General features: G+C 41.4%; 1 protein-coding gene across 1 annotated transcript in view; it reads left to right on the forward strand.

The window, feature by feature from the left end:
- Window positions 1–200: 200 nt before the first annotated feature.
- The window catches only part of LOC128492872 (protein mono-ADP-ribosyltransferase PARP14-like), a 31,319-nt gene continuing 17,412 nt past the window's right edge, over window positions 201–14,107 (forward strand). Inside the window, exons 1-5 of the mRNA XM_053465613.1 lie at window positions 201–397; window positions 9,390–9,484; window positions 10,244–10,280; window positions 10,857–12,088; window positions 13,331–13,585. Of these exons, the coding sequence (XP_053321588.1) occupies window positions 226–397; window positions 9,390–9,484; window positions 10,244–10,280; window positions 10,857–12,088; window positions 13,331–13,585 (1,791 nt within the window). The 5' untranslated portion in view covers window positions 201–225. The remainder of the gene's footprint in view (window positions 398–9,389; window positions 9,485–10,243; window positions 10,281–10,856; window positions 12,089–13,330; window positions 13,586–14,107) is intronic.

The raw sequence follows: 14,107 nt of genomic DNA on the forward strand, positions 1-14,107 counted from the left end.
CAAATTTGCTGATCACAAATAAATCGATAATATTATCTGACTACTAGTCTGACTACTATTATCGATTTATTTTTGGAATCTGGCACTCAAAGAGTTAAACAATGCTAATTCCTGGTATTTCATTTCACTCACTTTCAGTTTCCATCTCACAATGAAGAATGCTCCAAATCCATTTAGTTTCATTTTCATATTATTTCCGGGAATTGTCTGTGTAGCAGACACAACATGGAGGAATATCCTTATTCTCTAAATGTTAGATGCTCTAAGGAGCTGAGCGATAATCAAACTTCACATCTACAGCGGTACTTTTCCCTGCAAAGAAAATCCAGAGGAGGAGAAAATAAAGTGTCTATGCTTTCTTCTAAACTGTTCAAAGTGAGCTTCCAAGAACAAAAAGGTAAGAGTATGTTTATAGTTTCATTTTGTAGCATAACCTCATAACTAATAAAACCTACATTTTGACTGAGCATCTCTAGTTCCTTTTAACCCCTTCAATCCCCTATAGACATACCGGGACGTCCAAAAAACGCCCACAAAGAAACCCCTATGGACGTCCCGGTACGTCCAGCCCTTCGTGCAGCGTCAGGGACACATCCCTGCCGCTGCACGGGAGACCAGGCTGTCGTTTGACAGCCTGGACTCCCCACTGACAGCAGAAGCCGGCTTTCTGCTGTCCGATCGCCCGTAACAGCTTCCGGCTGTTCTCAGTAGCAGAATCAGGCCAGCTCGGAATGTGGTATAAGCAGTCAGAGTAAGGTACCAAAGTATAGTCCAAAAATGATTCCCAGTAAACTGTTAACTGTTATTAAGGAAGGCAAATCTAATGCAACAGTTGAGGGTTTTGAAAAAAGTGTCAAAAGGAAATATCTGGCTCCTTTAAGGGAAGTAGCATATGCAACCAACACTGCCTATACTTGTTGCTGAGGGACCAGCAAGTCACAATACAGGATGGGGCTCTGGTTGAGCAACATGTAAAGTTTAAAACTTAATTTAAAACTTGTGTGATGTATAATGCGATTTAAAAGAAGTAGTCTCACTCTAAATGAGCAGGTTATAATAAATGCTATAAAAATTAGGTCATCAATGTGATCATTAAGTATGCTTTCTTTGGTATAACACAATCTCTGGTGTTTTATGTAAGCAGTTGCCAAAATTAAAATCCAACTGGCAACTGTGTCCCTGACAAAATGATTTCTGATTTTATTGTTGTCAGTTTTCTTAGGTGGTGCAGTATGTTCCTACTTAAATATAAAATCTCATTGCCTGTGCTGCAAGTATTCTTTGTTGTAACTGTTGTTTACCATGAACAAATTGTATAACCTTTACCCTCTTCTCCAGCAGCACAGACCTAATAAACATTGTACTTAACTGAACTGCAGAAATACTTTACACTTCCTGCTTGGGCGGTGAACGTGATATCTGGGATTCCCCTCAAAGTAAAAGAAAGTAAAACTAAAAGCTAAAAATTGTTTTTTTTTCCACTTCCAGCTCACCCGACAAATTAAAAGTAATGTGTATGTGTAGCCCTTGTCTCATTTTGTTTCTTTCTTTTAAAATATACCTCACTTAGGGGCTTTGTTTACATATTTTTTTTTATCTTTTATGAGCTCAACCTTTTGTTCCCCTGCGCTCTGGGTACAGCTGGAGGCCTCTTTCTTTGATATTCCCATCTCGGTCGTGCCTTGGGTGGCGGATAAGTTTTGGGTCCCTCTTGTGCGTCCGCATCCCACCATAGGACCCACCCTCACGGTTCTGAAACGAGCGCAGCGTAAATACAATCTCACTACCTTTCCTAGTCCTCTCCTACCGCTGTCCTTTAACCCGGCCTTCCCAGCTGACATGACTGGTGCGGTTACTCGCCTGTTTCTTTTACCGGGCGACAGAGTCCTTCGGGTTTCTAGGCTATTCCGGGGGGGGGGCACTTTCTCCCTCTTACGGACCTCCTACGAGAAGTGCGTCCGACCTTTCGACTTCAGTTCCTCTACCACCAGCTTAAGCATTTTGTTTCTTCTGTCGCCCCGCTTTGCTCGATGGACAGGCCTCTGACGCCGTTTGAACTCACCTGTGACGATTCCGCCAGCTCCTCTCATCTCCTGTCCCGGCTGTATAAAATCTTTATAGATGCTCAAACCTCCACTAAGCCATATTATTTAAGTCTCTGGGAGGGCGACCTGGGCTTGACGATGGAGGCGGCTGAATGGGATAAGGCTATTGCTTTGACCCATTGCTGCTCTACCTCCAGTAGGGTACAGGAGTCCGCCTACAAATTGCTGACACGTTGGTACAGGGTCCCAGCGGTGCTCCACCGCTTTTTGCCGCAGGTTCCACCTGATTGTTGGAGGTGTGGTTCCCCTGAGGGGACTTACCACCATCTGTGGTGGGAGTGTCCCTTGGTGAGGCCCTTCTGGGAGGTTATTATTCGGATTATAAAACATGTGGAAGTTACCGATCTCACTTTTACTCCCGCTAGTGTCCTTCACCTGCCAGTGGTCATAATGTTATGGTTGGGTATACTGTGTGAGTCATTAGTCTTTAATTTTATCTTTTTTCTTATGTCCATTAAACGAAATTGGTAGTTGTACTCTGGACTTCTCCAAAATATCGAAACCTTCTGAACATGGGGGTTCATCAGCACAGCAGGGAAGTGATCAGCAGAAGCTTTTTAAAGTGGTTCTCCAGCACAGCACATAATTCTCTAGATGACTTTTGATTAGTAAATCACAAAATGGCATAAACAAACACCTTTTGCTAATAATATTCTCTTAACCCGTTAACGACCAATTACGTGCTTGGCATGTTATGGCATTAAGTAAGCTTAGAAAGTGATCTACGATCTTTTGCTACTCTTTGCAAGATGGCGGCATCCTGAGAACTCTGGCTCCTCTTGCAGGTTAAATACAGGTACTGCATTCAACCATGCAAGTCAATGTAGCCCAGCTTTCTAATCACAATGTGATTAGTAAAATATTAAAAAAATTTATAAAAAAAATAAAAATAGCTAAAAAAATAAAAATGTGGTAACATTTAAAAATATTTATGCTGTGCAGTAGAACCATCCAGTTCCAGCAAAATGTAAAAAAATAGTTTACTATGAGAAAGTGGTAAAATTAGCGCTGCATCTTGCCAAAAATCCTGACATGGAAAGAGTTAAAATCCTTACATTTTAAATACCCAGGGGTATTGAATGGTTTGGTTTGGTTTTTTGGGTAATGGGTAAATTGGAGTGGGCAGGCTCAAAGATAAGGCATTGGCACAGACTGACCTACATGGGTGGTATCACTGTACTTAAGAGATGTTGCTGAACACATATTGGGGTGTTGTTTGACAGTGACATACACTAGGAGTGATAAATTCATTGTATTGGCTGGCTTCAAAGATACCTGAAATAGCACATGGGGCAGAATGACCAGATTTGGAAAAAATGGTTTTGAAATAACAAAATACTACTTGTTCTTATTGTCAAATAACTTGCAGAAAAAAGTAAAAAAAAAAACATTGGGTATTTTTAAACTCAGGAGTAAAAGAATCTTCAAATAAAAGTGGGTTTTTTTTAATTTAGGACATTAGATGATATGATCAAAAAAATAGTATCTGAAGAAAGCCCTTGTTCTGTAAAAACCCCAATATATAACTTGTATGGGTACTGTAACAAGGTGCAGGGTGTTGTTGTGGATGGCGTCTACATTCCCCCTCGATTTTACAGGGTTTTGTATGATTATATAGCCCCAGGGGGAGTGTGCGTTGCACCAGATTATAATATGTTTCTATATGGGCCCCTGGGGTAGAGCATACTGAGAGTAGGGCGGGCTGGTGCTCCACCCCGCAGTTTACATACACATGGACTGACACAGGATCCAGGCCAGGAGTTTAGGCTGACTCTAATGCACTGGTCAGCTGCAAGTAATTAGCGGCACTGACTGCGATAAAGCTTTACCTGTTGGACAGAGAAGAGAGTGAGTTTTGTTTGCACAAAAGAGACCATCAAAAAGGTTGGTGAGATTAAGTTCTGTTTAGTTTAGACCCTGAGTAGTGAGGGACTTCTATGTTAGTAAGTGCTCAGACGAGCTAGGCTTTTGTTTATAGGGAAATTGTGTTCCGTATAATCCTGTTAAAATCTGAGTATGTGGATTACAAATAAATTGTGGTTGGTTACCTCACTGAGACTGTGGCTTTAATACCCTAGAGAAACGTGCTGTTTGGTGCCCTGTGTGGGTGCAGGACACAAGCTAAAAATTACAGCTAAACACAAGCACCTCAAAAGTGTTAAAACAGCCTTGGTCACAAAGGGTATATATAAAAAAAAAAAAGCAGCCTGGTCCTTAAAGGGTTAAATCCTGCTTGTATTTACTGCTGCCCAGTTACATTGCCTTTCTACCTTTTTATTTTTTTTATTTGTTAATATTATTACATTTCTTCATTATTCATGTACTAATAAGCATCAAGGTGATAATTATTGGATATTTATTTGAAATTATATCACCTGATCTATAAAGCTCTGTGGGGAGCGTTAGGAGATCATTGCTGCATTAAGTTTACTGAAACATAAAAAAATGGTTTTGAAATAACAAAATACTACTTGTACTTATTGTCAAATAACTTAAACAAAAACAGAAAAAAAGTAAAAAAACATTGGGAACTCATCTCTAAATACACTCCTAACTGGTCTCTCCGCTCATCCAATGATCTCCTTCTATTCTCTCCTCTGATTTCTAGCTCTCATGCATGCTTACAAGATTTCTCAAGTGCTGCCCCTATCCTCTGGAATGCTCTCCCCCAGCCTATCTGTCTTTCTCCCTGCCTTTATTCCTATAAAAAAAAATCCCTCAAGACCCACTTCTTTAAGGACGCTTATAACATAGCACATTAACGCCCTCCCATATTCTTTTAGCTCACTTTTCCTAGTCCCTCTCCTGCAATACTTGTACTAGTGTGCTTGGTCCATCCCTTAAACTGGCACTTTTACCCTTTACCTATTGTGTAATACTCCCTAAATCCCTCTAGATTGTAAGCTCGTTTGAGCAAGGCCCTGTTGTCTCTGTTACTCAATTTGTTATATTACACGCTACTTGTTATGTCCTGCCTACCCATTTTACAGCGCTATGGAAATTGACGGCGCCATAGAAAACAATAAAATAATAATAAAATAAACCATTGGAAAACTTATGCCATCTTGTGCCTGTTTTTGGAAATGCACTTGTTAGTTTTCTTTTGAGATCACATATTTTCTCTTTTGATGCTGCCAGGACATATTCATTTAACCCCTTCAGTCCCCTTATGGACGTACCGGTACATCCTGACCTTCTTGCAGCGGCAGGGACACATCCCTGCTGCTACACGGGAGATCGACAGCCTGGACTCCCACCAAGCGCCAGAAAACTGTTAGTTTTAAATGCTCGATCTGGAAGGGAATGCCCGATCTGCTGACATCACCCGCAAGGTCATCGGAGGACAGGATATCCCCTGTTGGGATATCCGAACGCTCCAATGAGGCACTGATCAGACAATGTGATCTCTATGCAAGTCTATGGGGACTTACATGGAGATCACAGTGTGATCGGTGCAGGGGGATCACAGGGAGGAGATTGAGAAACCATGTTTCTTACTCTTTTCACATCCTGAAAAACGAATCAAAAGAAAATAATACAATAAATAAAATAAAATAAAAAAACAAAATGAGCTAAGTGATGTCATTGTGACATCACTGGCATTAATAACATGTTCAAGAGGTCCCTAAGAGGACATCTAACCATACTGCACTGATAAGTGTAATAAAAAAAAAATGAAAAAACCCTTACATGCCATTGCCCTAACACCACATCTAAAAGGTATAACCCTCCTGCCCCCGTTCACAACCCCCAAACCCGTTAAGCCATAAGTATAAAAAATACTACCCTATAGGGTACTATATGTAAGGGATGTATATGGCCTTCTAGAAAGAAAAAAAACTAAGGATGTGGGGTATTTCTGTAATCAGGAGATGCAGCTAAACATTTTTGGCTGGGTTTCTCTGCCATAATGCATACCCTGTGCAAAAAATCTAAGCGACACAGAAGTGTTGGTGGGGAAAAAAGCGCAGGAAATAATTTCTGCGGCCATCTTTGACAGTGATTGGTGGTCAAATAGCTGCGTGAAGAGTGCCCAATTACCCCTGATGGGATAGTCTGGGTTGTCTGCTTTACAGAAATATATACTTTTGTGGGTATTGTTTATTTGTTTAAAATTAGAGTTGCAATCATACCTAATGTACACCTTATAGTATGTTCCCTACAAGTGCTGGGAAAGTATGGAAATTCTATATAAATTAGGTATTTCTGAAATCAGGACACTTGGAGGAGGATTTTCTGTCACTTTACCTAATTTTATGAGGATTCAGAGGGGAAAATATATATATATATTTTTTATTTTTTTTTCTCTAATTTTCACTAGTGCTTACTAAATTTCAAATCCTAAATTTTCAGCTAATTGTCTAACTATTTTATCAAAAGAAAGCCCTCTCTCTCATTGAAAAAACAATATATATAGTTTACATGGGTATAGTTTCCCGCAGGAAAGGGAATAATCGCTGACCTGACATACCGTAAAAATTAGGCACCGAAACCCCTGGGACTGAAGGTTAAATAACAAGACTGGAATAATATAAAAGGCTACTCTAATGCCATTGAACAAGAGAGACACTAATGATGGTTTCTGCAGAATCCCCCATTCATTTGCAAAAGGGAGACCATGTACATTTAAAGAACCTCTCAGCTATCATTTTCATTGTGATGGCTAGAGTGTCCCTTTAAAACCATGTATTCTACTCCCATACTTAGTCTCACTATTTAAATATATTATGTACCCGGCCTTGTTTGTCCTTGCCGGTCGTCCTGCAGGAGATTTCCGACTACGGGAAACTTTCTAATTTTAAAATAAACATGCCTAAGTCGGAGATTCTCAATGTCAACTTACCCCCAGCGGACAGGGACCCACTGGCTGCTTCCTTCTCTTTTACATCGTGCCCTTTCAAACTGAAATACCTGGGTGTCTGGCTGACGGTTGACTTCTCCCGCCTCTTTAGCCTTTACCCCCCCGACATCGATTCAATCTGACCTACTCAAGTGGTCGAGACTTACGGTCTCCTGGTTGGGTAAGGTTAATACCATCAAGATGACATGCCTCGCCTTCTATACCTGTACCAAACCTTGCCGATCTTCATCCCACCCTCTTTCTTTTCATCTGTCCGTTCCGCCTTCCTCCGCTTCCTGTGGGGCCCTTGGTCACGCTGATCCTCCCCAAATCTAGGGGTGGCCTCGCCCTGCCTGCGAACATATTACCGTGCCTGTCATCTGTTGCGCATCGTGGAGTGGACCCGCTCTTTGGCCCACAAGCAGTGGGTGGGAGTCGAGAGCGCGCCGCTGGGCCTCCCGTTCTCTTCCTTCCCTTGGCTAGTTGTGGCTGCGGCACGTCGTCTTGCCTTTCTGCAGGCAAGGCTACGGGCACGCCGTCTTACCTTTCTGCGGGCTAGGCTACGGGTTTGGCACTCCCTGCTCCGCACCACGCGGCTTTTCTCTGTCCCTTCCCCACTTTCCGCCTGGGTTGGGAGCCGATATTTTTCCCCCTGTGACTCCGGGGGAAGCCCCGAGATTCCGCTCCTTTGTAACCCCTACGGGGCTCAAGCCCTTGGAGCACCTGGTCGGACTGGGGACGCCCTCTCTGATGGATAGGCTTCGCTACCTGCAACTGTGAAACATTTACTGCTATTTAGCGCAGAAACATAACGTGTTGCGTGACCTCTCCCCTTTTGAGTCCCTATGTGTGATGTATGCCCCTCTGTCTCATGGTATCTCCAAGCTGTACAGCCTTCTCCTGTCCGCCCTGGCCCCTACACCCCCTGCGTTCATGGAGAAGTGGGAGACGGCGCTGCAGGTTATCCTTACTGAGGAACAGTGGCGCAAGATATGTATCTTAACGCATCGCTGCTCCCTCAGCGCTAAAGACCAGGAGATGTCTTATAAACTGCTAGCTCATTGGTACCGGCCCCCTTCGGTGTTGTCGCGCTACCAGCCTGGGTCGACGGACGAGTGCTGGAGGTGTGGGGTGTCCCCGGGCTCTCTCCTCCATCTCTGTTGGCACTACCCCCGTATTGCTCCCTTCTGGTCCGCTGTTCATGCCTGCGCACAGTCCCTCACTGATAAGGTCCTTCCCTTCACCCCGGAGTTCTACCTCCTTCAGCACATGACTTTCTCCTTCTCCTGGTACAAAAGGAGGGTTGTTAGGCACCTGGTCACGGCTGCTAAGGCCCTCATACCTCTGCAATGGGGTGATCCCCCCCCCCTTTAGGGAATGGTTCCTCTGGGTGGGCAACAAACGCACACTGGAGGAATTAGCCCTGTCGGCTTCAAATGCGGTTGAGAGATATCAACAAACCTGGTACCACTGGCTGGCCTATGCCTCTGGCCCCCATGCCCGTTCACTTCTGTCCCAGGCGTCTGCGGATTAGCTTTTGGCTACTGCACTACAAACCACTGCCCGAACGCCCTGTTGCGGCCTGGTCCACACCCCCTACCCCCCCCTTTTTTTGTGTCCTTCCCTTGTGTCTCTCCCTCTTTTTCCTTTCCACGTGCCATTCCCCTCCCCTGTGGCCTGCCTTCGATCACCCATCATTCTGGACTTTGTCCTTTCGACCCCCCCACCCCGTTCTCTGCTGCTATGTGGGCCGAGTGCCCATGACGGGACTGCCCTTGCCAGTCTGCTCCGGTACTGACGCCTCTACGACAGTAGTTGCGCTCCTCTAGTCGCGTGTTACGCTCGGCGCCGCTCTTCTCACTACCTTTGCTACGAAACTGAAGTCGGCAGCCTTTGAAGTCGCGTGTTACGCTCGGCGCCGCTCTTCTGCTGCTTTCTCACGCCCTTTGCTACGAAACTGAAGTCGGTAGCCTTTGAAGCACCCCGCTCCCTCTCTTTGGTGTTTTGTCCATACCATGTGTCTGTCGAGGGTCTCCCATTGGTATTCTGTCGCCATGCAGACGACCGTTGGAAGGACGATTGTTGGGGTGATATGTACTAACTTGGATGTCACGTGTTTTGTTTTTTTTGTTCCCCTCACTTTTCTTTTCTGTATCCCACATATTTGAAAAACTCTAATAAACATTGATTTACACTTAAATATATTATGTATATTATATATGCCTTGTGTAATGAAAAAAGCTAGAAACATTGCTTTGATTGAGATTAAAAAAAAAGCACTCCAACACTTTGTCCAGATGAACAAATGACAAAAGAGGTGCCTGCAGTGTCCATAGTTTTGTTCTGTGTTAAAACATTATAGATTTAACTAATCCAAGATAAGGGGTTTTTTTATATGTCATGCTGCCTATGCTTACCGGATGTGTATTTGTTGCCTTTTGTAGTGATGGAGAGAGTGCTGAGTCACAAAGAGCATAGTATACAGTCGGATGGAGAATTGGTTTCCTTGGTAGTGTACTTGGAAGGTGTCGCTGAAAAGGTAAGTTCCTTCCATGGTTTTTATATGATGCTATACTATACTTAACTAGAGCAGAGCACAACCTAAAAAGAATAAAAGGCACAAAAAAATCAGATTCTTAGATTGAATTCAGCACCTACCCAGGGAATACCGTGCAAAAAACATTGTATAGAGCATAAACATTGTGGATTCCGTCACAATATATGTCAAAGTGCCCCATGCTTTTAACTTGTGCGCTCTTCTATCTTTGTATATTTTTTTGTGCTGTGCATATTTGCAAGTTCTGACCAAACTTTGAGTTGAGCAGCCCCTCCTGCGACACAGGTGCCTCATTAATGGTGATTTTAGATTTCGGGGGCACGATTCGGTGATCTTTCTGAACCTTAACTGGCATTAATAGTTGCAGATAAAACAAGCCTATGCAAAACCTAATGTAAGTGTCCTGCTCTTCTGCATTTAAGTAACAAAAACCTACCTAGCTAGTTACCTAAATGATAATATAAATGTCACAAACAGAAAGTAGCTCTTTAAGATCTAGTATCGCCTCACACTTGGCTGTGATTATGATATACACAGCTAACTGTATTCATTTTTTTTTGTAGTTAGCAATAACTTTGTTGATTTGTGCACTGGGAGTTAAATTGCCTATTTGTGCGTATGATATTAGCATGCAATCTTCATTTCCACCAAAAGATTGGGTTTTAGATGGGTCATTTTATGAAGGTCCTTAGTTTTATTAACTCTGTATTTACCAAAACCACCTCTTTTTTTGCTTTCCAGGACCTGATGGCAACACCCATTGAAGATGAAATGCCCAGTAAGTAGCATACACTTTAACGTGTAGTTTCTGAGGATTTGATGTCAGCATTAAAACTTGTGATATTGCAGTAAACATATATAAAACATTTACTTAGGATGCAGTTGAGATGGGAAAAGTGGATGGACAAGGAAGCTAGAGCTACAGTGTTTAAATGTTTAATTCATTTACTGTACATATATGATCATATATTAGCCACACTCACCTTTTTAACTCCTGTCACTCACAAAGGAATCTAGCCTTACGATACAAAGGCTACCCCCCATTCTTTTTATTTTTAATGTAGAGTCAGTTGTGCATGTGCTGTAATTCATTGGTACATGCATTCTCTTGACTCCTTTTAAAAGGAACACACTAAAGCACCATGCAGACCCACCTTAGTAAGTATTTTAATATGCATTCTATACTTTACAGGGAAAAAAGTACCCCAGATATGAAGGTAATCGAGATACTTTAAAACCCATGCAGTTACACGTAGTTGGACACAGATCCAAGTTTTCTAGAAATCATGTAGAAAATATTTGTGCACGTTGAATATCGAAAATATATATAATGTAATGTAATATTCTTTTAAAGCTCTAGCAGGCAGTGGAGGGTACATCCCTGATGATGATGATGATGCTGAGGACTCAATATCATCTAATGTTCAGCTTAACAGAAGGCGCAGTCGCATCTCTTCTACCCTCATTGTGGAAAGTGATTCTAAATACCTGGCTATTAGAGATGAAATTGAAAATTTAAAGTGCACATTATTCCCAACGTTAGAAATCCGTACTGGCCAACGAGAGGTGACGCTTTTGGGGGATATGGATCATGTGCTAGCTGCACGTCCAATCATCAAGGATAAACTGGATTCTGTAAAAATGGTCTGCGTTACAAATGTACCATATGCATCGATGGCTCTTAGCCTGTGGCATAAGGAAGACATTTCAAAAAAGATATTTGGCGGGGAAGCTGGAGGCAGGGTAATTGTTGATACATCAAGAGGTGTGTGTTTGTATGCTTCTTCTAGTGCCATGTTAGACAGAGCGCAACATGTTCTGAGTCAGGTTCTTAAAGAGTCTGTGGTTGAAATAAGAGAAGGTCAGGGCATTATTTTAGAAACTTTAAAGAATCTCTTGAAGGATTTGCAACTCAAAAGAAAGATTGTGACCACGTTGCAAAATGAAACATGGCTGTCCTTGGTGGGTTTCAGAGAAGATGTTGATGAAAATGTTAAGTGGATTGAAGACTATCTGAGACAACATACCTTAACTAAGGAAACATTTAATATGGGGATTAATGGAATAGCTGAAAATCTAGATTATTTCATTCAGAACCTTCAAATTGGGCCAATCCCAGCTACTGTAGAAATTCCTTCGGACCAAGACCAGACAATTACTTTGATTGGATCCGAGGAAGATGTGGCAAAGTCAAAAGATGTACTAAAACAGGTGCTAGAGAAACTGTGCCAAAAGCATTTATCTATTAAAAAACATGGAGCAAAGCATTATTTCAAAAATAAAGGAAATGAAGAATTAGACCGCATAGCAAAGCAATATAAATGCAGAGTCACCGTCATTTGTGATGAGGAGATCCCTGAGGTTACCGAGATCATGGCGAGTGCATCAAAAAGTAAAGCAAAAGATACCTATCAAAAAGTGAATATTGATAAAACAAATCCGTATACATCAAATTCCAAACAATCAGACCAAAGGGAAGCTGCCGCCAGCTACAGGAACACTGATAAACAACCAATAGCAGGTGCTACCAAACATCTATCTCCCGTTCAACTAATCCTAATACAAGGAAAACTTGAAGAGCAAAAGGTACAGTGATTATTGATTTCAGCAGTTTTTGTTAAATTGCTTATAAAAGTGAAACAATGCATTACTTATTATTGCGAATAAGTTAAACATGTTATTCAACATACATAAATGAAAAAAAATATCTTTGTACATGAATACACAAATATTAGTCAAGATGTTTAAATTGTCTAAATGGCTTAAAACAATGAGACTTAATGCATTGTATAATAGGGATAATGCATTGTTTGTAAGAGAAACTTATGGTTTTATAAACCCATACTGGCCATCCTGCTGGATATGCCTGGCCGTGAGCTATTTGAGCATAAATATGTAGCATATGGCCCTGCATATACAGCAGTCGGCTGCACGTATGTCATCAGGAGACAGCTGGCTTTAAAGAGCCAGGGCTACCCCGTCTTCGCAAGTCAAGCTTGCTTCAAACTCAGATGAAGTCTGTTGCATGCTTGAGACATATAGAAGAAAGGCATATGTTTAGTGTTAATCGCGCTGACTTTATCTTAGAGTGAATAGAATGGTTTCCTGGTGTCAATTGTAAGCTGTGTATATATTTTTAGTATAAATTTAACTATAGCTATGAAAACTGGCCCTGTCTCCATGTAGAAAAATGTGCCCTGACTTCTGCCATTTAAAAGGGTTAAAACAAATATAGGTTTGGATATATATAATATATATATATATATATATAATTTATTTCAAATGCAAGAAAAAAAGCAAAGAAAAACAACAAGGGACATGGAAAATGGTAACTAAACTAGCCCATTCAGATGTGCCCAAAATATTTCCAAATATCATTTTTTATATAATGGTTATTTTTAAATGGTAAGAACTACCAAATGTAAAAATGATTAAAAATGATTAAAGTTAGAAGGCAATTTGAAACAGACAATACATACTGGTGACATCAAGTGAAGTGGAATTTCTACATTAAAAGTAAAATTTCGTTAAATCTGAAATTTTGGGGCGTTTACCACCAATGAACCATCTCGAACAAGTGCTGAAGATGGTCCTTTGGCAGAGTTGCTGTATGACAGTATTGTCATATAATAAATTCCCTATGCATTAAGAAGCCAGTGTAAGGTTTGCAATAAATTGGTAAGCAGTACAAATTATTTGGGAATTTTATTTAAAGGCAGAAAAAACATGTAAAGTTAGGGATATTCTAGTGCTAAGAGGACAAAACTGAACTGTAGTCTCAAACCAACGGTTGTATATTTGCATGAAAAAACTATGTCTTTTCCTCAGGCTGATATCTTCATTGCACCATTGTTGTCTACCAACCCTTCTCTTGCTTGTTTGAATATAACCAAAGATCTGGAATTAAAAGCGGGGTCCCATTTTTCTAACCTGTTCTCCAATTTATGTACTAATTGTAAATACCTTAACCCTGGAAGCCTTCTGCAGATGAATGTCACTGGAAACAACTATGGAATTAACTGTGACATGGTGATCTTTATTGCTTGCACACCATGGAATGGATCTGATGGCTCTTCTGTTAAGGTGAGATATTACCTTGTGAATAAGTATTCTAAGATGTGAATCAATGCTGATTCAGACAGAAACCACAAGAACTCGGTCTTTGGTGATATCCACCCCCATACTCTTTGTATCTTGTGGTGCAAGGAAGAATATTAGAAATGTACATTTCCCTGCTCTTCCTACTAGAATTTAGAGCATTATTATCTGTAATGCTTGTGACCAGAAGTATTCTGGATAAGGGATATTTTTGGATAATGGATCTGTCTTCTTACCTGTGTGCACTCCGTTGTTCAGACTTCTCCCTGCAAACCCAGAGTCCAGGGAGACTGTGAGGAGAAGCCTGAGCAACTGTGCGGACAGGAGGGAGAACCCCGAAAGAGGTTGTGCATCATTTCCTGACCACCTTCAGTCATGACTATACCTTATCTGAATTTTCTTTTACCTGGAAAAAACATTTCGGAAAAGGGATTTTCAGATAAGGGATACTCAACCTGTACTTTATTATACCCTGAAATGGCCTGGTCTTTCCCTTTCCTGTCATTC

The sequence above is a fragment of the Spea bombifrons genome, chromosome 1, assembly GCF_027358695.1.
Source record: "Spea bombifrons isolate aSpeBom1 chromosome 1, aSpeBom1.2.pri, whole genome shotgun sequence".
In the NCBI taxonomy this organism is placed as follows: domain Eukaryota; kingdom Metazoa; phylum Chordata; class Amphibia; order Anura; family Pelobatidae; genus Spea; species Spea bombifrons.